The sequence below is a fragment of the Terrapene carolina genome, unplaced genomic scaffold, assembly GCF_002925995.2.
Source record: "Terrapene carolina triunguis isolate 2854851 unplaced genomic scaffold, T_m_triunguis-2.0 Scaffold113, whole genome shotgun sequence".
Lineage (NCBI taxonomy): Eukaryota > Metazoa > Chordata > Testudines > Emydidae > Terrapene > Terrapene triunguis.
In genome coordinates, this window is record NW_020664464.1 from 18,613,033 (window position 1) to 18,638,004 (window position 24,972).

At 40.1% G+C, this 24,972-nt stretch overlaps 1 protein-coding gene across 1 annotated transcript in view; it reads left to right on the forward strand.

The window, feature by feature from the left end:
- Positions 1-1,762: 1,762 nt before the first annotated feature.
- LOC113406626 (BDNF/NT-3 growth factors receptor) overlaps positions 1,763-24,972 on the forward strand; it is a 118,899-nt gene continuing 95,689 nt past the window's right edge. Inside the window, exons 1-2 of the mRNA XM_026652338.1 lie at positions 1,763-1,835; positions 7,014-7,202. Coding sequence (XP_026508123.1) covers positions 1,763-1,835; positions 7,014-7,202 — 262 coding nt within the window. The remainder of the gene's footprint in view (positions 1,836-7,013; positions 7,203-24,972) is intronic.

Below are 24,972 nucleotides of genomic sequence, written 5' to 3' on the forward strand. Positions count from 1 at the left end.
GCTAGTTTAATAACAGGAAATATTGAGTCTTTGCTCTCTCTGAAGCATGAATCTTGCCTGTTAATCAGGAAGAAAAAAGCACTTCATAGAATCTACAGCAAATATGGGAGTCTCATGGGGAAAAGAAACTTGCGTAAGTGCTTTTTGACAGCCATGTATTTAATACTTAAAAATACACAAAAAAGGGAAGAATCAATACAGGAACAAAATCAGTGAAAGGGAAAGCTAATGTTACAGTGGTGACATGCATTCATGTCCTGCTTTTGCCTGGTAATGCAGTACCATTAATACGTCTCTACACAGGTTGATTTGAGTGCAAGCCATTGCTTACGTTTCCTATGGAAACAAGGGCTTGAAGTAACATGAGCCAATACCAGTGCAAGATCTGGTGAGAAGTCACCCCAGATCTTATGAAGGAACCATGGAATTGATGCACCAGCATAAGAGTCATACAGAAGGATCTTTGCAAGCATGACCGCCTCTCTCTCTCATTTATATTAATTGTTCTCTTCACATGATACTTGTATGGGCGAAATCCATCCCTGTTGTAACAACATGACTTCAACTGCAAAGCCATAATTTACTGGCTCTAATAATTATCAGGCATCACAGCACCGGGGAGTTTGAAGGAGGCTAATGTAGTGGTTTTGCAGATTATTACAAGGAACTCTTCCCAAGTATTGGGGGTGGGGATTGCATGGGAGAAAGTACAAAGGTGCCTGTTGGAAAATGTGACAAAATAGGCTATAAAGGCTGGCATCATTGGCAGAGCAGGTGTTGAGGGCTGTGTACAGTGAACAAGATAACAGGTAGGGCAGGGCTAAGCCATGAAGGGAGTTAGAGGATCCTCCAAACAAATGCTGAAAGAGCAAGTAGAGAGGTATGAGAGATAACAGGAGAAGACAGAGTCATGAAAGCCTAATAAACAAGTGATCTGATATTCAAAGGTGTTAAGCCAATATTATCTAGCAGTCTACTTTCTGATTTAGGGTATTTTGCTTAAGCTTCCCCTAAAAGCTTCCCCTGGCTGGAAGTGTCATGGGTCTCCAAAAGAGCCCTCAGCCTTCTAGGGAGGACTGCTAATAACCTGTGATTTTTCTTTTAATATCACAAAGACAAAATGTCAACATTAGTGACAATTGGTTTATATTGTAACAGGCTTCCCCTCCCCAACAGCTGGGGTGCAGGTGGGATGATTTGAGAGAGGCCTGGGAATGGCCATTGAAACAAAGCATTCTCCTTTATTTATCTTTTACCTTAGCGTTTCATACAGTTGCCCATCACTGTAGTATTTCAGCATCTTCCATACAAAATCGCTTGCAAAAGCAAAGTCTCTAGCAGACATCATAGAGTCTCTAGATCTTCTCCTTTCTCAGCGTAAAAACCCCTGCATGGGGTAGGGTGGTTTGGTGTGGGGGTTGGTTTTATTTGCTTACTTGGTTTATTTGTTTGTCTTTTGGGAGGTGGAGCCACTGGTTTCCAGCTCTAGGGGAGGCGGGCACTATTGGGTGAGAGCTCTGGCTGCATTCAAGTGTGCTGGATTCTTTTTGATAATGTGTTCTGGCCTCATTTCTTTAGATGCCCCTGATGCTACAGTATTTTCAAGGCTATCTGCAAGAAAAAGGACTAGTTTGCAACCCCCCTGGGGATCATGCCCTGCATATTGAGCACCCCTACCTTACTTTGATAGTTTCCCCCAAATGAAAGGGAGCTCAGACCCATAACAGAACATTTTTCCTCACACTTGATCTCACCTGCTGACATGAACACTGATGTATGTGACAAAGGGATCCAGTACCTGAACACAGGAGGAAAGAAATCTGTGGAAAATTCAGGCAATTCTGGCTGCAAAGCCAAAAATATTGGTTGCCTTGTAGTGGTCATAAAGGAAGCACATTGAGCCAAATTCTCTATTGGTGTCAACAGGAAACAATAGAATGGCAAACATTTACACCAGCAGAGAATTTGGCCCATTGAGATTACTTTTGGGTTTCTTTCTATCTATCTATCTAAAAAACATAAAAGTTCTCATTGCAGACTTGTTTCTGTAGGCCATTCTATATCAGTCCAGCATGAAGCCAGGAGACAAACTGAACTACGAAGAGTGAATATTAAAGAGGTCAAGACAAAATGATCTTTTGAAGTAAGGAACCAGTCAAAGGGATATAACTCCAAATGGTCAACACTGGGTTCTGTTATGCTCTTTCACGTGGGACATAGAGAAGCACTAGGCTTTGAACATGTTATCCCTGCTTAATTGTGAAGCACAGCAGACAACAAGGGTACATCTACACTATGACATGACTGCAGCTGGCCTGGGTCAGCTGACTCGGGCTCGTGGGGCTCAGACTGCAGGGCTGTAGACATTTGGACTCAGGCTGGAGCCCGAGCCCGAATGTCCACACAGTAGTTTTACAGCCCTGCAGCCCCACAAACCCAAGTCAGCTGACCTGGGCCAACGATGGGTGCTTAATTGCAGGGTAGACGTACCTTAAGTGCACATATCATACATCATTTGTCTTCTAACCAAGATCAATGGATGGAAGTAGATGAACATAAGGGATTGTTTGTGACCATCTGATCCAAAGCCTGAAAATGTCTTTCAGCAAGGCCGTGCCAGGTGTAAACCAAAACCATATGTTCTTGCCTTTGAGATTTATCTGCTGCAGTGTTTTTCTAATTCAGCCTCTGTGAGCTTCTCCCCTCCTGTGTGCTAGCATCAGTGTTCTTGTCTGAGCATGCTCCGCTGAGTCAATCTTAGGCCATTATTTAATTTGGACCTCTTTTCATCTTCTAACATGTGGGAAGGTAATATGCATTACTTCAATGGCAGTCAATAGCCAGACATATCTCCAAAGCCAAGAGGCTAAGTACCACAGGAAGTCAGAAATGGAGCAAGAAAAGAGCCAGAGGCCAACATCAAGAAATCATGGTGTGACTAGAGTCCAGTGGAATTCATGTAAAAAATCCATTACTGCTCTTTTGCTTCACAACAATGGGGCAGCAGAAAAAAATCTCTTTATTCTTATAGTATGATCATGAACGTATTTATCCTGGTCAGAATATCTAAAGTACTTTAAAATATAATTCTATAAGAACATTTTTTTTTAAATCTAAGGAAAATACAGTTACAACCCTGTAGAAAAAAATATCAGGATAAAATTACCAGTCTGGACCTAATTGTTCCTGTAAGGCACTAGCCACTATAAGGGACAGCACAGAAATGCACTGTCCCAAGGAGAAGTTGGAGAGGGATTGTGCATCAGGAAGCTCCAAGGGGTACCAGAGGATTGCACCGAATGGTGCAACCTTCTACCCATGTTCCCAGTGCAGAGTGTGTGGGTGTGAGCTATGGCCCTGCTTCCTCCCCTCCCTCTTTTTGATAATGTGATTGTTTCTGGTCCTTCTGTGGGGGTACACAGCAGGGAGCAGAGAAGCTCCTTGTACCCTCCCACCCTCATGCATCTCATGAGGAGCAGTCACAATCTGGCTCATTTCCCCCCCCCCCCCCCCACAAACACACAGAATGTCAGCTTAGAAAAGAATTATTTTCCCTAAATCTTCCCACATGCTTACATCTTGGAAATGATTTGCATATAGCAAATGGGTAATGTGCTTGCATCCATGCTACATGTTTTCTCTTATGCACAGACAATACACAATGAATAAAGAGAGTGCGGCTCAGTCCTGTAAGATATATTTTCTCGTCATTTGTCTCCAAAGCAGACAGCTGTTTCTTATCTGGCTCCGGCTTCCATCTTCTTAAGACAAGAAATATATTCTTAAAAAAACCCAGTGAGGATGTTAGGCAGAACATTTCGGAATGGAGAAAACCCCTGTTTCTTTGGAGTTTTCTTGAAAGCTGCAACTGTCCCTTGAAGTGGTGGCTATTGACAGCCAATGAATTTCATTTCCATTGGAGACATTTTGTTTAAAATTTTCTTTCTGTACGAAGCCAATGTTGGATTTGAGAAAGCAAAATCAATAATAGGTGTCAGCAAATGGTTGCCCTGCTCATTCTGCCTTTGACAAGTAATTTTAGGTGACCCCATTTAATCAGGATGAGACAGTACTTAGACACTGTTTAAGAAATTACCCTTTGATTTGTGCTCTGGATAAATGATTCATGAAAGAGCCATTCCAGTTTCTTGCCAGCTCGGAGTGGTCGCATTCAAATTGCATTCTGGAAATGCAACAATGAAAACTGCTACAGTGAAGTGTCAGCTGCAATGCTAGACTTTGACTGTAATGTAATTAAGTCAGTGCATTGCGGAAATGGAATGTAACTTCATGTAAAACAGTTAGTCTGTCAAATAAGCAAGCAACAAAACAGTTTGTGTACCTGTTTATTCACATTTATCAGTGGGCCCTGATGAAGTGGATGTTTGAATTGGTGTAAGTATATTTGTCTCCTGATATGTAAAAAACTTGCCATCTCTTGGATGGTGGATGTTTTAATTATATAACAGATATGTAGAAAACTGAAATGGGTATTTTAAAATTAAGCAAAGGCCATTGTTTTATCTTTTTTCTAATTAATAAATATAGTGCGCTTATTAGGAGTTGTAATTTACAGTCAGTTCCCTGTACTGAATGTATAAAAAGGTTTCCTTGATTAAGTGGACTAATAACAAATTAAGTAGATCATAACACATCACTGTGGTCTAGCATTTACCCTCATATTTTAGGTATTGCTCAAATATATCAGAAATGATTTGAAATCTAATTGGCATAACGCAGAGGACCAGTTTAATTAGTTGGCTTAGTTTGGTAACCTCATTTACAAAGAAAGCAGCCACATTTTAACCACAATGCCTTGCAACGTGCAATGATTTAAAAAATAATTCAAAACTGGCCTACCATATAAAACTGGATGCCAGAATCCCAATCAGTGCAAAATTGATGTGATTAGCAGATTGCCTTCCTTTTCACTATTCTGCTTACATTCCTATAGATGTGTAATGTACACTCCTTCCTTCCAATCCTGTATACGTGCGAGGAATGAACAAATGACAAAGGGATTTGTTTCTCATGCTAATCAGAGGCTGCAGAGGATTTAGAAGTGCCTCTATTAAGTTATATGTCTAAGAAAGCTTACAAGCTGTTCTAATAAAATAGATGTGGCCCTTCACACTAAAGATACATTAATATAAAAAGGACTGCATTTTTGACAAGAAAATTTTTTATTTGTCTGCCAGCTTAGTGGTAACATCAACTTGAGACACGCCAAGTTCAGAGACATGAGACTCAGGAGTGTTTTTTTCTAGAAAACTTTAGCAAGGCTTTTCTTGTTCTTCTCTACATTTTCATGATATTTTATAGCAGCACAGATGCACACACAAACCCAAAGACACATCAAATAATGTTGTGACATTATATGTGTAGCTAATATACCATATCAAGGAATGTTTTCTCCCAACTGTTTGCTGTGTTCTGGACTTCATTATATAAAAATCTTCGCCAAAAAACAGGCATAATCCTTGTAGCTTTGCTAGTAGCATTCATCTTCTAAGGATCTGAGGACTCAGAAATGACAAATACAGCATCAGTATTAATACTTCACTTGATAAATTGCAGAGATCTAGATGCATTGCTTAACATTGTCAACTGTGACTTCCCAGCAAAGTGAAAGGCATTTGAAAAATTACCGCTGGTGTTTCAGGCTAGGGGAAAACTACTTTTTCAAACAATAAAATGGTTTCCTTTATGGACTGCTAAACCAGAATCAGGGTTTTAATTGGGGGGCGGAGGAGAGAGACAGGGATGTTCCTGCAGCTGAACCCTCGAAATAGCTATGTCAGATTATTTAAAGGCGGAATTCCTAATGGGATCTCCAAATCCATCCCCTACTTATGAGCCATCTCATGGAATGATAAAGATGTCTTTATGGTGATACTGTGAGCCAGTCATGAGAAGAGAATCGCATAAAATAAACCATTTGAAAATGTGAGTTTGTCGCTGGCTCTTTAGTGGGACGAGTAGGGAAAATGCTGCCAAGGTTTATTAGTGACTTGGATCTTCTTTCTGAGCTTGGGTTGCATACATAGAATTAAAGGGAAGAGAGCAATTAAGCTGTAAATCATGAGAGCTCCTGGGTTACTTGGTTACTTGTTCTGACCTTGCATAGGCTGTGAGATATTAGATCAAAGCCCCTTAAACCCACCTGAGAAGTGCTCAATTTGCATAACAATTAATCCTATCACTTTTTATCTCACCAGTTGCTGTGGCTTAATTGTAATAATAATAATTAATAAAGTGCAAAGAGAACAAAACAGAAGTGGCCACTCTCATACTGGGTTCTGACAGGCTGCCAAGGGGAATGAAATATTCCATTGGGTTGGAACAGCCCTTGCACAGTGACTCCACAGTCCCTCTGAGGCATAGGGTAGGAGTTGGTCCTACATGTCCACTAGGCTCTGAATGTTGTCTTAACCCTCTTAGTCCTTCAGAATTCAGACAACCTCCCTCCTCAGGGAGAATGCATCTCACACACATATTCTGTCTCGCAATAAGGCCATGACAAGGGAAAACATCACTCAGCTTTGTTTTCAAAGGCCTTACTTGTGTATGTTCTGAGTAGGGACTAATGCAAACAAGCAATGAATACAGGTTATAACTTATTGCTGGAAACAACAGAAGAGTTCACTGCATTTTGATATTTCTCCCACTATATTGGATGTAGTCCTATCAAGTCTATGTAATCTACCAATATAGGTACTTATAACACACTCGTAGTCATAGTATCTGAGTGCTTTAGAGGTTACCTCTATGGAACAATGATCCTTGTGCATATAAAGGAGTCACCAAACGAAGCCTTTGTTTTAAGTCCCATATGAAATATGTTCTCCACCTCCCTCAGCATGCATACAAAGTCCCAGAGGCAAAAACGCCAAATAGCAAAAAGAAGGTTACTAGCTAGTTGTGCTTAAGGGCAGATTGGTCAGCCAAAGCAGGTGACTGAGGGAGGGGAAAAATTTGTCAAGTTACAGGGGAATCTTTGTTTCTAACTCTAGGTCCTTCTTCAGTTATCAGCAATGATGATGATTCGGCAAGTCCCCTCCATCACATTTCGAATGGGAGTAACACTCCATCCTCTTCTGAGGGCGGCCCAGATGCTGTCATCATTGGAATGACAAAGATTCCTGTCATTGAAAACCCCCAGTACTTTGGAATCACCAACAGTCAGCTCAAGCCAGACACATGTAAGTACAGATGTTTATATGTATTTTGGTCATTTATTTTTCTCAGCCATGAGCTGGGTTTCTTTACTCGAGCTAATGGGGTAATGATGTAACTTGCAAGGGTAGTGGGGGGGGGGGGGTTTAAAATGTATTCAAGTCATTAAGGACATTGGTACATGGGATGAACTGCTTTACATCTGTCAAAGCCAAAAAGCCAAATTCAGCCCTTGTGAGGAGTCAATTAAGATAGCTGCACAGAAAGCCTACAAAGTTCACTGAAGTCACTGAGAGACTTTCCATTGATTTCAATGGCCTTTGGATCTGGCCATTGGACCTAATATGAATTTGACCCAGTGTATTCTCAAGAAAAGACTAATCTTGCTTTGGGCCAGAACCAGAAGTCAATATTTGCATAGTATCGTTATATACATTCTGTTAGCAAATTACTTGTGTTGTGGCTATGAATGTAAATTCACTTTGAAATATATATATTTTTAAAAGTAATGCTAAAATAGTGTTGAGATTAGAGGGTGACAACTTTTATTCTTCTGAGTTATTTGTATAGTTCAGGCTTTATATTTAAAAAAGGTGTTTAATATTTAAGATGAAGCACTAGGTTTTGTTTTCACCTCAGATGAACAGTAAGTTTAACTGTCACATACATGTTCTCAGTCCATCAGGTTGTAGGCATACGAAGTGAGCGGTTAAAAAAGCACGCCAGGCTTCTGTTACTGATCTCCAAAACAAATATTAGTTTTGCAAATGAACATTTTAAAAGTTGGGGGAGGCTGTTATTGAAACATTAAATATAATAGTACAGCAAATAATAAATATATTGTGGTCATCCACAAATACTGTGGATAACTACTAACACTAACATATTATAGCAGGTGAGGCAGTAATTGCTATAATCAGAGTTTCTTAATGGTTTCCATTCTAATTCACAATTTTCAGTCATTTATAGCTATCTCAAACTTTTACCTTTTGGACTGAAATTGTTGTGGCTTGGTCCCTAGGGATTTTTTAATGCTTCAGCAAAAAATGGTTTTGTAGCATGAGAAGAATGAGAAAAAATTACTTTCCTCATTATTAAAAAAAAAGCAATCTTTTTTTTTTTTTTTGAACAGTCTTAAACAGGTTGAAAATTGCGGTAGAAATGGCCCATATTGATGACAAATGCCTTTAAGTGTTCCAATAAAAATTATTCTCATTTGACCAAGTTATGAGCCTTAATACATTGTACACTTGACATGCCCAATAGATTTTGTATAAGCTTTTCCTTAAATTCATAGGCTGCCTGATCCATTTCCCATGGAAGTCAGTAGAAAGACTCCCATTGACTTCATTGGGCTTTGGATCGGGCCCCATGTGTGTGGTTGAGGAATGCTACATTGTATATTGATGCATGTAATTGATTTAACTATGCAGCAAAAAGTTTAGTGTGGATGCACAAGCTGGGTCTTTTGCCTTAAACCTTAGACAGTTTACAGAGCGTAACAGGAACCCTCCTCCAATCGCTGTGTGTTTTTTAACAAGTGGAAAGGCTGAGAACAGGTAGGGTGACCGATGCCCCAATTTTATAGGGACAGTCCCAATATTTGGGGCTTTTTCTTATATAGGCACTTATTACCCCACCTCTGTCCTGATTTTACACATTTGCTATCTGGTCACCCACCTTTCCTGTGAAACCCTGAGATAATTCCACATTGTGCACTTAAGCACAATCTACCGCAGAATGTCAGGGTGCCTTGGCAACACCAACTTTTGACACTTTCTGGCTTGTATTCATGCAATCTTAATGTTCTCTTAATGTTATTTTATTATATAGAATTATTGTATAATACATCTCCAAATAATCTGATATACCATATGCAGTATGCTGAAATAATTTTTTTGTACTTGATAAGCATAAGGAGAACATTGTATATGTGTATTGTGATTGGGAACTCAATTCCTATGAAAAATATAATTCATTAGGGGATTACAGCTGGAGCAATGTGCCCTCATGCCATCTACAAAGTTACATAAAGGACCAAGTTTATGAATATTAGGCTCTTGTACTCCTGCCCCCAGCTACGTTAAAACACATTTTAATTGTTCTTCTGAAAGCAAACTTCCATGCATGTAAAGTCTCTGGCTTTAGCAAAAATATTTTAAAAATGTATGTGCTCTGTTCCAAAACAAAGAGGTCATTTGAGTTGAATAGGAGGTTGGAGCTCAGCTATAGAAGCATTGCATCACAATTGAACAACACTAACTACAGTAAAAGTTGTAAGTCAACAATCTCAGGTCCTGATCCTGAAAAGTCTCAGGTCTTTTCTACTGAGGCCTTAACTAGAGCAGCAACACGCACTATGCAGGGGTGATTTCTAAAGTGCACTGACATGTTGTGCATTAATTGGTCTGTGTAGACTCTGCTGGTGCACACTAAAAGTTTCATAGCATGTTTTAGTATAGTGCCTATTTGAAACACCCCCCACCCCAGTATGCATAACTCCACTGTGTAGACGTGCCCTTAAACATGTACTTGATTTTGCACATTGTGAGTAATATCACTGACTCTAATGAAATTACTCACAGGGAAAAAATTAAGCATGTGTGTAAATGTGTAGAGAATGAGGGTTTAAGTCTTCACATTACTATGCATGATATGATTTGAATGATGAGGAAGGTGGAGATCTGTACATCAGGTCATTCTATGTTCTGCTACACTGCGCTGATAAATAAAATAAATAACTAAATGGAGATATCCTGTCTCCTAGAACTGTCCAGCCCCCTGCCTTCACTAGCAGAACAAAGTACTGATTTTGCCCCAGATCCCTAAGTGGCCCCCTCAAGGATTGAACTCACAACCTTGGGTTCAGCAGGCCAATGCTCAAACCACTGAGCTATCCCTCCTCCCTGAGAACTGATGTTCTCAGTGTCTGAGATATTTGGGTTTTTATTATTTTAAACAGAACCAGGTAAACTACTATAGCACAATATAATCAAGACAAATCTGGTCTCTTCTAGCACATTAAGCATGTCCAATAAAGAGGGTAATTTGAATTGTCTGAGACAAAAATGGTCTTCCCATGAATAATTTCACACACACTCTCTCTGTCTCATTCACTCACTTTTTATTACAGTGTTGCACTTGTCCTTCTCCGATCTGCAAACCTCCTCCTGATTTGTATTTTTGATATTTTTATAAGCTGTAAGCTCTCATACCGTTTTCCTGTTTACAATAATACCAGCTCAAAATGTCATCTGGTTTCTCATCTCAAGTAAAATAATTAACATTTATGTTTACTCCCTATCGAGCCTAAATACAGCTGTTGTCTAAGTATTAGACACCCCGTCAATGACTGTCATGATGGAAAATGATTGTCATGCAGGACCCTGTGTGATTAATATTTTTTATGCTGCATTTTTGGGGGCTAAGTGGAATCACTTTCCAACACTAATGCTATATTTAAATGGAATTTGAAGGAGCATGTTTGCAGTGAGTAGCAAGTGGAGTTTGTTTTTTCGTTCTCCATTTAAGTGATGTTTTAACCTCTCGTCAAATACCTAATCCTGTAGACAGAGCTCCAACACTAACTCTGAGAAGTGTGTGTGTGTTTATAAAAATAGCAATCATAATAAATCCCATTTGAAATTCCATCACCAAAAAATCAGCATTTCTGCCACTGAAAAAAATCATTCCTGAGAAGTACCAGCATCTAAAAGTCTGGGAATGAGGAGACTAGACATGATAGTGCTCCCTTCCCCTCCTGGTACAGTCACTCAAGATGAAAAATCAGAACTGGTGAGGTTTAGTTTCAGTAAGCACCCAAAAGTGTGGAGGTGAAATCCTGGCCTTGATTTCATTCTGGATGCTTATCTAGACATTCACTGAATGTACTGATAGACAATTGAAAATGACCCTCCCTCCCTCATCCATGCCTATGTGATATTTCCCATTCCAGCCATCCGCGGTTAACCATCCATTTTCCTCTGGCTGTCCAGCAAGCCCACAGGACTATACTCTAGCTTCTGCCCATTTCGCACCCCCATCCTGCCATGGCATGAACACTCACCTACTGCTGGCCTCAGGTTCCTCTGCCTTCTATTCAGGGTCACATAGAGATTTGGAAGGGCCTGTGACAGTATCTGACACAGGGCCTCCATTCTTCCAAAGAAATTACCACTGGGAGTGCAGGTTGTGCGCGGGTGATGGTTGGAGAGGCATTGATCCTGCAGCAGCATCTCCTGTCTGGTAGGGCTGGGCCAAGCTCTCTGCTCCAGGCATTGTGAACTGGTTTGACTTGGCTGATGCTCAGGACTTAAATTCTCAAAGAGTACTTCCTGGAGTCCCCCGGGAGAGGCATTGGGACTCAGAGAGTCAGTCCCAAGAGTTTAAAAATATTTACTGGAACTTCGCTCCAGACAGCTCTAGCTGAATTTAAGCCCTGCTGCTGCTCCATCATGACACTGTGCACTAGGTTGCTCCACCACTCGGTTTGGGATCCCTCTCAAACAGGGGGCCTGGGCAAACTGCTCCCCGCTCTACTCCCCCAGGTGGACCTGCCTTTATTGGCTGATCTGCCACTGCAGAAGGCCTGAGGGTTTCCACTTGAAATTTTTGCATTCTGTGATGCACTGAGTACCTTAAGGCACACCAAACTTGTTCACCTGCTTCTACTTAAACTAAAGTCAAGTATCAGCCCTTTTTGTTTGTAGGTACCTGGCTAACTGGGTGAGAGCACTCAGAGCCTGGACATGACAAAATGATCTTTGGCATGAGATCATTTTAAACAAAGTTGCAATGAACGGGGAGCACCCTGTAGTCGTCTCACTTGGGAATGGGACTTTCAAATGTCACTATCAGAAATGAGGCCAGACATTCGAGTGAAGTAATCTTCAGTGTAGGACACTCACGTAGATGGCAAACCTTCCAGAGATTATCCTTACTTGGCACCAACTATACTGTCTAAAACCTCACAGGTGCAATGGCTAGCTGTGCTATAAAGGTCATTTTTTGTGTCTTGTGAGTTTTACTAATTCTAGTGGGACATCGTAAGCCTCAATCTCATTGGCCCCTTCATTGAGACCAGGACTTTTCCAAGATTAGCATTCAACAATCAGGCATGGCTGCTAAAGTTACCAAACTGACACACCAAAGCTGTTGAGATAGGCCTGAAAAGGTGAAGCCTATCAATTCAGTAGTGCATAGCTACTGAATTTCTTAAATTGTCACTTAGCGAGCTGCTCAGTACTTGGAATATATCAGACTATTACTGTTGTTTTAATTTTTAAGGGTGGAACTTCTCAAAGTAAATAACATGCCTTGTTGATAGTAATGTGAAAGACAAAAATTCAGGACCAGAGATGCATAAAATATCAATGGGATTGCAAGGGTTGTGATTTAGGGCAGAATTATCCCACTGCTTGGATAAGAAACTGCCCTGAAGTAAAGTTTGGTACTGGAAGAGGCAAATTCTGCCATGAGTTACCCCCAGGAAAACTCCATGGATGTCACTGTAGTTGCTTCCATGTAACTGTGTGAAAAATTTGATCTTTGCTCTTGGTTTCTTGTGTAAAGGTTCCTGGACCAAATCTTGGCCTCAGTCACAACAGTGTAAATCTGAAGTAACTCCACTGACTTGAGTTTCCCCATACCAGCTAATTCAAATGCCTTATAGTTACAATCCTCCTTTCTCCAGTTATTTTTTTTAAAGTCAGTCTCACTATCACGAAATGACATTCTTGGTAGGGGTGTTAACTAGTTCCTGTGTGGTTTATCCCCTGGATAGTTGTGCCAATGGCTAAGACACAAAGCCAGGTTTGCTTTAGAAAACATGAGGAAATCTGTGTCCTTCATATGGATAGCTCATGGTGTGTCAGGATATTTCTTAATCACTCAATCATCATTTTCCTCTTGTAGGTGTGTACTGCTGTGATGTACATATAAGTGCAGATGCCTGAGTGTGGAAGTTTAGATGTATACATTAGGCAAAAATCTGAGTGACATAATGGGATTCATTTTTATTTGTAAATAAAATAATGACACAAGCTTGTGCTTCATCAGATTAAAATGAAATGTTTAATCTGAACCGAAATTAACAAATTAAATATCATCTTCTTTCGATAATAGAATATTGAAAAATAAGGCAGGGTTAGGGTAGACTCCAGTGAAAAATAATAGTTATGATACTTAGCTCAAATGTCATTAACGTAACATTGTTCTAGCTGTATGTGCCTTAATTCAGATTCTACTGGATAAAACTGGAAAAATACACTAGAACCGTTTGTTTTAGTGCAAAAGAAGCTGTCCACATCCTTGCTATGAATTGTTTTCACCCATCCAGTTGGTTTCTGTTAAGGAGTGCTGCTGCTGCTGCATGCCCGTTGTTAGAAATAATTACTGTAAACTGATTGCTACTGATTTTGCAAATCTGTAAAACTAGCAAAAATTAGTTTACAATCTGTAGCTCCAGTCCTAAAGTGTATTGCTAATTGGACGTATGATGGTGATTTTTTAAAAACAGGAACTTTGAGAGTAACTCTCCTATATGCCATTTTGAAAACTGTCAGTTTCATTATGACATACATCTAAAAAAAGTCACACCATCTTGTTAAAGTTGAGTTAAGTATTTTGCTTAGTTTACTGTGCCCTCCAGTTACAAATTTTGTAAGTTTGCTGAAAGCCAGATTGTGGCTTGTTCTGACATTGCTACCTTGGAGAGTAGATGGAATAACTACACCTCACCCTCTTCCCAGAAACCTGTAGAGCAATGTGAGGACTTCCTGGGCCATGGGTCCGGGATCAGGGAGAGAGAGCAAGGAGTGTTGCCAACTCTTGTGATTTTTGGTGTTTCTTCTTAAAGCCCCAGCTCCTGGAGTCAAGTCATCATTTCGGGTTTAAGTTAAAAAAAGCAAGTTTCTAGCCCTCCTGGTTGTGGAGAAAGGCAAATGAAAAGATCTTAATATTTATTATTTTTTAAATCTCAGGATTTTAAAGCCAGTCTCATGGTTCTGGGTGGCCTGGCTGCTGAATGTTTGAGATTGGCAAATCTGACTGATTGTACCTGACTGGTACAACTCTGAGTAAGTGGGTGAGCAGGGAGGACACACAGAGAGGTGGAGCTAAGCCAACATGCTGGCCAGCAGAGCTGAACACCAGCACAAGAAGTGGGGAGTATGTGACACCGAATAAAGGGTTGTAGTAAATTACTCCCCCTAGGAGCAATGGGAGAGCAGAGAAGGAATTGTGAGTCTGAATTGCAGTTCCTCCTTGAGGCTCTTCCTCCATGATCAGGGCATTGAACAAAGGCTAAGTCATGCTTAATCTGATCTAGGCCCAGTCCTGCACCTATAACAACAGCAAACCTATTTGCTGCGGCTCTCATCTTCCATTCTTGCAGAGATCCCCACACATACTGATGACTCTAGGCATGTTTACAAAACTTCACACACACACTAAGATGAAAACAAAACCGAACCCCAATGAATGAACTGTCCAGATCAAACCACCTGCAGTCAACAATACTGCCCAAAGTAATAATAATGAATAATCATTAATAACCTCCCACGTCTAGCTACACCATATCCAACATCCCTCCTGCTCATTAAAGGTCTGAGGAAAAGACAGGCTTCTCAACACCCCTTACAGATTAACAAATCCAAACTCTGTTGGTCTAAGTGGGGAGGAAGAACCCCTTACAGAAAATAAGATGCCAGCAGACATCTCCATTTTAAACAAGGGGGCTTGAGGGTCTCTGCTAGTCACAGTGGTGATGCTGTTGCACAGAGAGAGGCAGTTTCTTAGCAAGCTAGGCCCCAAGCCCAGGCACCATAGAATAATAATTGTTAAAAATGCAGAGCTCAAAATTTATAAACCGTTTTGCCCTTCATAAAAGCCATCCTGGCCTAATCCTCCAACTAAACAGAAAACAAAATAGCAACAAATCCAAACAATGTTCAGTCAAAGCCTAATTAAATGGAAAAGCCTCACTGCATGATTTGAACCTGTCAGACTTGGACTCAACTGATCGACGTGTTTCCAAAGGTGGGAATCTTTAACAGAGAACACCATGCTGCCAAAATTAGCATGTTCAGACACTGACAGCCAAGATGTTCCAGTGAGCCTCAACTAACATGGTGGGATATAAGGAAGGAAATATATTTATATTTTTTCCAATCAAATTGTGTGTTTAACTCAGAAGATATTTATATATTTTATGGTCAGGCTAGATATTTTCAGATTCAACTGCATATTTTATACAGCTGATTTGGTTGGATACATCACCACACAGGGTGCATGACTTCTTGATTGTCCTGCAGACTTCAGTGAAGGAAATGTTACACACGCCAGTAGTTATGCTTCACTTTTCTTCAACTGGGCAGCAGATTTTTGCATTTTAGTCCATCACAGTTTGAGTCCTACACTGGCTGCATATTTCCTTTGCCCAGCACAAAAAATGTAACACAAAATAAATTTGGTTGAAATTAGAATGTTTACCACCTGCTGTTCATCTGGGTTCTCAGCAGGCCACTAATTTCTTTAGTTTTTATCCAAATGGAATAAATGCTTCCAAAGACTGAAGTCTTCAGCCTTAAAAACTTGTTTTCCTTGCCCCATGGAAAGTTCAAAACCAAAAAGAAATTAATCTCCTTTCTATTTTTTTTGTAAAAGTGAACCTAAAAGATCACCATTATCCAGATTGACATTTATGAAGCAGTGCTGATCTGTACAAAATTGATTCTTTTCACTTAGTAAAAGAGAAAAGCAGAAAGTTGTTATATTTTCAGCAAAATGTTCCGGGTCCAATTACATTTCACCACTCAGAACAGTGTGTGATCCTGCACTACTTATTTGCGTGATTTAGGGTGACCAGATGTCCCGATTTTATGACTTGCATCTGAAGAAGTGAGGTTCTTACCCACGAAAGCTTATGCTCCCTATACTTCTGTTAGTCTCAAAGGTGCCACAGGACCCTCTGTTGCTTTTTACACGATTTTATAGGGACAGTCTCGATTTTTGGGTCTTTTTCTTATATAGGCTCCTATTACCCTCCACCCCGTGTCTTGATTTTTCACACTTGCTGTCTGGTCACCCTAGCATGATTACTGCTTACTCACACCAGGATGCCCACTGCTGTGAATGGGATGACTGACATGAAAAAAAGCATTGTAAGTTCTGGTCCTTAATTTGTGAACTGTGTAGCTTGAACAGCCTATTGTATGAAAATTCAACCCGTGAAACAAGCTTTTGGAAGTTTGTTAAAAGAAAAAGATCTGAACTGAAGTATGCATTTCGGTTAGCAAAGCAGTGTGGAACGAGCTAACGTGAAATGTGCAGCCTAATGGCTAATGCATATAGAGTGCCAACTTCTGCATTTGAAGTAGATACTTCATTAGTAAATTTGGCAGTTCAATTAGGCTCTGATTAAGCAAACCATCCCTCTTCAGCAAAGCACCCAAGTACATGCTTAAAGTTAAGCGCATACGTAATGCAGAATAATGGATGGATGTGCTTAAGAGGTTTTCTGAATTGGGGCCTTAGCCAAGGACACTGTTGGATCAATAAAACAGGCAGAAAAATTGTTAAACAAGTGTAACTTCAGTGACACCATTGAACTGGGCCATTTGCTTCAGTTATTTGACTATTCAGATCTGTCAAAAAGTATGTAGCTAAAACAGTGACATGCACCTGACAAATAATACTATACAGTCACACTGTGTTACAGAGACTGAATGAGCCGTCTCCAAATCCATGGTGTCTGAGTAATTCAAGAGATGTTCATTTTTTAATATATATTGAAAGCATTTTGTAAAATAATTAAGTGGATTAAAAAGGAGATTACCTCTGTGAAATCTGTAGGAAAAAATGTAATTTATAAAAAGAACTTCATTATTAAGAGCCAGGGTGTGATTCTTGCTCCTATAGAAGTTAATGGGAGCAGGAGCAGACTTCTGGTTCTGTATTCCTTGCCCCAGTGGGAGTTTTGGCTCAACCAGAAATGCAGCTCCTGAGGAAAAAAAATAATATGTAGACACAGAGAACATGAGTGCAAAATAAGAAAATAATAAATTCCAAAATATATAGTTTACATTTCAACACATAATGAATTCAACTATGTGATATTTTTCTTTTGGCATAAAAAGTCTAATACATCTTAAGGTCAGTGAGTCAGAAACAAATAAAAAAACTCGGAGCCAAAATGATTCATAACTATATCAAACATTACATTCTCTCCAATTCATTATCAGTTATTGCATCACCGTTAAGAAGTCTGTGCTTGCTTGATGTGCCTGGTCTCAGGCAAAAGCGTTCCAAAGATCAGCTTGGAGAAAATGATTGATTGCTAGTACAATAATTCACAGCAAATGTTGATTAAAACAGGCTGGTATTTCTCACAGTTACAGTAGAAGTGACATTGTTTCCAAGCTATGTAGAGTTTTCATGCCTTTTGTCAAACAAATGCCTATAAGAAAATGAAGTGCCTAATACTATATGATAATTAATATTGAGATGAGTGGGGCAGATTCTGTACCACAGCAGGGAGCAAATGGGCCTTGAAAGGGTCAGAATTTCTCCAGTGTAGAAAGGAAAGAAAGGTGTGTAAGGGGAGTATTGGAGTGGGATGGGGAGAGGCTAGAGTCTTCTGGGTACACGCGAGTCTCATCTTATGCGCATTTAACATGCACGAATTCAGCTTTGCGCGGTTGGCAAAAAAAAAGAGAAAAATAACAATTTAAATACTGTACCTGTAGTGCGGGCAATTCTGCCCGCCATTACACTCAATGTAATTTTGACTATACACAATTTTCGCTTTACGCGCTGACAGTGAAACGTAACCCCAGCGTAAAATGAGACTCGCCTGTACTGTGAGCTAAAGAAAAGCTCATTAACAGCTGTGGAGATATTTGCCAAGGTGCTGCATCAGTCCAGAATCCAAACAGGAACTCTTCTGAACTATGTCTTCTGTGCTATACTGCAGCATGGAATTTGGGCCAGTGACTCTACTGATACCTATGGCCACATAGGAGACAGTGCTGCTCCCTGTGGAAAATGCTTTCAAGAGGCAATTATACAGCGTCCTCAGGAGGAAACCCAGACTAAGCTAAAATGTGAATAAATTCCAGGGCAGGATGTAGATGAAGCTTGGTTGGGATACACTCCTGTGTTATGGGCAATCTGAGGGTCAGAGAAAAAATGGAATGTAACTTTTAAAGTGTTGCCAGCAAAAAAAAAAAAAAAAAAAAAAATTATCTAGAACCTACAGAACAGTTTGCACCTTCAAAGCACTTTGCAAACAATTAATTAATCCTATTGATATCGCTCCAGTTTCTTATTGCCCATAACAGTACAATAGTTAGGTCAGAATGATAATGCTGTACTCCTCCACGGAACTGATGTAATTAATTAATTAATTTCAGTTTGTGTACACATTCTTTATAAAGGAGCTCCAGTCCTTTGATGTAGGCACTCCTTGACACATTTTAAAAATACATTTATACACATAGTCTATTCCAGGAACTCTCTTCACTCAGTAATTAACATAAATCATCGCCCATCAGCTAAAACATATTTCTGATATTTATGATCTCCTACCTGAGCCCTCCCAGTTTTTCTCGCAGCTTGGAAAAATGACTGTGCCTTTCAGCATGCCTTGAATTCGATAAACTAGTTCTATTTAGGACTGGCAAGGGAGAGTTTCAAAACTGAAGGGCCCCTCAGAGAACATCCTAAAGGCCATGAGACTCTAGCCTTGGAGCTTTAATCAGCCCACCTGTTTGAAGTCTCTGAGTGGTTCATCACTCCCTGAGGGTGAGGGGCAAAGCTGAGCTGAACTAAGCAGGGAAGACTTGGTATAGAAAATCAATTGCTAGGCAAACTTGAGAGCCACAAACAGAGGCAGCTAACAGGACAGTTTTGGTGGGAGTTTAGAGAGGGACTGTGAGAGACTCCGTGCTATGTGTGATATTTTGGCCAATGATGGAATAGTGGTGATAATCTGCAATGAATGTGCGATGTTCTTTCCTGCCTGAAGCTAGAAGAGATTTCCTGTGCATGAAGTACAAGTTGGTGGTTGTGCTGGAAGAAAAGATTCTTGGCTTGGAGAGGCAAGTTGAGAAGCTACTACGAATCAGAGAAGCTGAAGAATTCCAAACCAGGTTTGGGAAACACCAGTACCCCAAGTTCAAGGAAGGAAGGGACCTGGTCACAAAAGAATCAGTTGTAGAGGAAATCAGAGAGGTGGCCTGGCAGTTCATAACCCCCAAAGGTCATAGCCGCATGGTTAGAGACAGATGAGGATAGGCAGACTGTGTCCACCAGACAAAAGAGAAGTAGAAGAAATTCCACACAGCTAGAAGTTGCAAATCAATACCTGGTCCTCAGCAGGGAGCTGTGGAAGATACCTCTCAAGATCCAGCAGGTCCATGGGAATGGAGAGATGTATGGGACACATGGGTGGATGGCAGCTTGGGTCAACCTATAAAAAAAATCAAGTGTACCCACAAAGAGTTCTCTATCTATCAAAGGCAGACAGACAATCCTTGCTGGATATTCAATACTCAGAAGAATCGAAAGAACATTCTGCCAGGGACAGGCGGGCGACAGGATCATGTGCTGCCTTCCCGGAGTTAAGACACCAGATGTCACTCTAAGATCAGATAGGCTTCTGACGTTGAAGGGCAAGGATCCATTGGTGATGGTTCAGATGAGCACAAATGACACTACATCATGGGATATCTCACAGATAACACTGGTCTACAATTTTTGAGAAGTCGTCTGCTTCAGAGATAAAATGTGCTATTTACTATGTATTTTGATGTGCTGAATTCAAATATGACAATTAAAACAACTGATTGGCTACTGTTTCTAAGATATTTAAGTTTTTACATTTTATGTCTATGTATATTGTGTAGATAGTAGAGTTTTAATCATAAATTGTAAACCTAGGTCTTTTCATGTGTTTATGGTTGCTTTACATGATAATATTTCACCTGTCCTGTTTATGTAACACTTTAAAAATCAGCAAAAGGGTTATATAAATAAAATTTATTATGAAACAAAAGGCAAAAAACTATTATGTACATAGTTTAGTCCTATTCAGTGTCTACTCGGCGCTTCTTGGCTTGTCTCTTGTATTCATTAAATGGAGCATCTCTTGTCACTGTCCAGCAATAGTCTGCAAGCATTGATGGGCTCCATTTGCCCTGGTAGCGTTTCTCCATTGTTGCAATGTCCTGGTGAAATCGCTCGCTGTGCTCGTCGCTCACTGCTCCGCAGTTCGGTGGAAAAAAATCTAGATGAGAGTGCAAAAAATGTATCTTTAGTGACATGTTGCAACCAAGGCTTTTGTATGCCTTGAGGAGGTTTTCCACCAACAACCTGTAGTTGTCTGCCTTGTTGTTTCCGAGAAAATTTATTGCCACTAACTGGAAGGCTTTCCATGCCGTCTTTTCCTTGCCACGCAGTGCATGGTCAAATGCATCATCTCGAAGAAGTTCATGAATCTGAGGACCAACAAAGACACCTTCCTTTATCTTAGCTTCACTTAACCTTGGAAATTTTCCACGGAGGTACTTGAAAGCTGCTTGTGTTTTGTCAATGCCCTTGACAAAGTTCTTCATCAGACCCAGCTTGATGTGTAAGGGTGGTAACAAAATCTTCCTTGATTCAACAAGTGGTGGATGCTGAACACTTTTCCTCCCAGGCTCCAATGACTGTCGGAATGGCCAATCTTTCTTGATGTAGTGGGAATCTCTTGCACGACTATCCCATTCGCAGAGAAAACAGAAGTACTTTGTGTATCCAGTCTGTAGACCAAGCAAGAGAGCAACAACCTTCAAATCACCACAAAGCTGCCACTGATGTTGGTCCTAGTTTATGCACCTCAAAAGTTGTTTCATGTTGTCATAGGTTTCCTTCATATGGACTGCATGACCAACTGGAATTGATGGCAAAACATTGCCATTATGCAGTAAAACAGCGTTAAGACTCGTCTTCGATGAATCAATGAACAGTCTCCACTCATCTGGATCGTGAACGATGTGGAGGGCTGCCATCACACCATCGATGTTGTTGCAGGCTGCAAGATCACCTTCCATGAAGAAGAATGGGACAAGATCCTTTTGACGGTCACGGAACATGGAAACCCTAACATCACCTGCCAGGAGATTCCACTGCTGTAGTCTGGAGCCCAACAGCTCTGCCTTACTCTTGGGTAGTTCCAAATCCCTGACAAGGTCATTCAGTTCACCTTGTGTTATGAGGTGTGGTTCAGAGGAGGAGGATGGGAGAAAATGTGGGTCCTGTGACAGGACCAGAAGTTTCATCCTCTTCCTCTTCCTCGTCTGACTCAAGTGAGAATGATTCTGGTGCATCAGGAACTGGCAGTCCTTCTCCGTGGGGTACTGGGCGTATAGCTGATGGAATGTTTGGATAATGCACAGTCCACTTTTTCTTCTTTGACACACCTTTCCCAACTGGAGGCACCATGCAGAAGTAACAATTGCTGGTATGATCTGTTGGCTCTCTCCAAATCATTGGCACTGCAAAAGGCATAGATTTCCTTTTCCTGTTCAACCACTGGCGAAGATTTGTTACACAAGTGTTGCAGCATATGTGTGGGGCCCACCTCTTGTCCGGATCTCCAATTTTGCAGCCAAAATAAAGGCGATAAGCTTTCTTAACCATAGTGGTTATACTGTGCTTTTGTGATGCAAAAGTCACTTCACCACAAACATAGCAGAAGTTATCTGCACTATTCACACAAGTACGAGGCATCTCTGCTCACTTTGGCTAAACAGAAATGTGTCCCTTTGCAAAATCAAACACTGACAAATAAGAGAACACGACAGTGTATGATTTCTAGAGCTGATATAGGGCAATTTGTTCAGCAGAGTGATGTAAGCTTCATTATGATTGCATCATCCATGACTTCTAGGAATAACATGATGCAAATCATATCATGTATGACGCAATACCAGCTTCAGATTGCATCATTCATTGTTTTGCCTAAAAAGCAAGTACTGTCCAAACCCAGTCATAGATTTATTCATAGATCCAGTCAAAGATGTATTTTAGTCATTTCTGGTTTAAATTGAGATCCCTTCCCTTTATAACTCACTTATCCTCCGCCATTCCCAAGTCAAGGGTCGTATATACTGACCCAATAGCATATCTTGAAAACTAGAGCCAATCAACAATTTTAAGCATCATTTTCATTCTCAGTGACCCAAAATTAGTAAAGTTTGACTACATTTATTTCAGAAGCATTTTGGCTGTAGAGCAGTGTAATAGAGGACTTCAGGGAACTCAGAAGCATACTGAAGAAGAAGAATGTCTAAACTGTCTTCTCCGAAATCCTTCCTGTCCCTCTAGCAAAGGAAGACAGAAGGCAGAAGATTCTGGAAGATTCTGGCTAGGTAAATGGTGTAGGGTGCAGGGCTATGGTTTTGTGGACCATTGGTCCATCTTCTTTGGGGAGAGAGGGCTATATAGTTTGGATGGCCTCCATCTCAGAAGAAGGGGGACTAATCTCCTCAGGGACGGGCTGGCTAGAGCAGTCAGGTGGGGGTTAAACTAATAGCAAAAGGGAAGGGTAAAAAGAGGGACAATCTGAGAATTCAGTGAGCACAAAATTGAGATGTTAAGAACAAAATTAATTAAGGAACCAAATGACAAAAAGAAAAAAAAATCTTGAATTGACTGTGCACAAATGCTAGAAGCCTGGGTAACAAACAAGAGGTGTAGAGGGGAAGTGATGGCAGCTTTAAAAAGTGTGTATGTGTGTGTATATATATGTGTGTATATATGTGTGTGTGTGTATATATATATATGTGTGTGTGTGTGTAATGAGTATTCATTACTATCATTCATATATATATATATATGGAAGAAAGGGGAAGTTGATAGTAATGAATATAAAGCAGAAGTTAGGAATTGTTGAAAATTTAAAAGGAAATCCAAGAGATACAAGGAGAAATTTATGGCCACAAAGTTAAGGACAATAAGAAGAGTTTTTAAAATATATTAGGAACAAAAAGATGGAAATGGTAGAATTATCAATAATAATGCAGAAAAGTTCAATAAATATTTCTGTACTGTATTTGTGGAAAAACAGATTACATAATCTCATATGGTGATTATAACACTCTTTCTATGTCACTAGTATCTCTGGAGGACCTCAAACAGAAGCTACTGAAATTAAACATTTTTAAATCAGCAGGTCCGGATAACTTGCATCCAAGAGTTTTAAAAGAACTGCCCTGTGGACCTTACTGGACCATTAATAAGTCTTGGAGAACTGGGGAAGACTCAGATGGCTGTAAGAAAGCTAATGTGCCAATTTTTTGTGACCCGGCTAATTATTGACCTGTCAGTCTGACACTGATCCCGGGTAAGATAATGGAGCAGCTGATATGGGGCTCAATTAATAAAGAACCAAAGAAGAGTAATGTAATTAATGCAAACCTACATGGATATATAGAAATTAGGCCCTGTCAGACTAACTTGATATCTTTTTTTTTTAAATGATATTGCAAGTTTGGTTAATAAAGATGATAGTGTTGACATAATATACTTAGACTTCTGTGAGGCGTTTGACTTGGTGCTGTACAACATTTTGATTAAAAAATCAGAATGATATAAAATTATCATGGCATACCTTAAATGGATTAATTATTAACTGACTGATAGGTCTCACAATGGTACTGTAAATGGAGAATCATCATCAAGCTGCTTCCAATGGCTTCCTGCAGGGATAGGTTCTTTGCCCTGTGCTATTTAACATTTTTAGCAATGACTTGGAAGAAAACAGAAAACCATCACTGATAATGTGTGCAGGTAACACAAAAATGGAGGGGATGGTTAATAATGAAGAGGATAGGTCACTAATTCAGAGTGACCTGGTTTGCTTGATAAACTGGGGGCTAATGCGATCCTAGGATGCATAAACAGGGGAATTTCAAGTAGAGAGGTTATTTTACCTCTCTGTATTTAGCATTGGTGTGACCTCTGCTGGAATACAGTGTCCAATTCAGGTGCCCACAATTCAAGAAGGATGTTGAGAAATTGGAGAGGGTTCAGAGAAGAGCCACAAGAATTATTATAGGAATAGAAAATATACCATTTAGTGATAGACTCAAAGAGCTCAATCTATTCATTTTAACAAAGAGAAGGTTAAGGGGTGACTTGTTTACTGTCTGTAAGTATCTACATGGGGAACAAATATTTAATAATGGGCTCTTCAGTCTAGCAGAGAAAAATATAATATGATCCAGTGTCTGGGAGTTGGAGCTAGTCAAATTCAAACTGCAAATAAGGCATAAATTTTTAATGGTAAGAGTAATTAACCACTGGAACAATTTACCAAGAGTCATGGTAGATTCTTCATCACTGACAATTTTTAAATCGAGTTTGGATGTTTTTCTAAAAGATCTGATCTAGGAATTAGTTTGAGGAAGTTCTATAGCCTGTGGTATACAGACGGAGAGACTAGGTGATCACAGTGGTCCCTTCTGGCCATAGAATCTATCAATCTACAAGCCATCTCTTCTCTCTGAGATGAGTCAGGCATTTCTGCTGACCACAATTGTGGCTGTAATGCACAGGGAGAGACAGTCAGTCTTCCAGATAAGTAGTTCCCAGGCCATTTAGGGTTGGTAGGTATGTATAGGTGTGTGGCCATGTGTATAACAGGACGCACCATACGTGGACAGGGTATGACTTTTCTATTATGTGGATGAAGGCACCACACATGCAGGTTTTGTATTAAGTGAACATTTACTGGATCATGTCTCTAGTTAACAC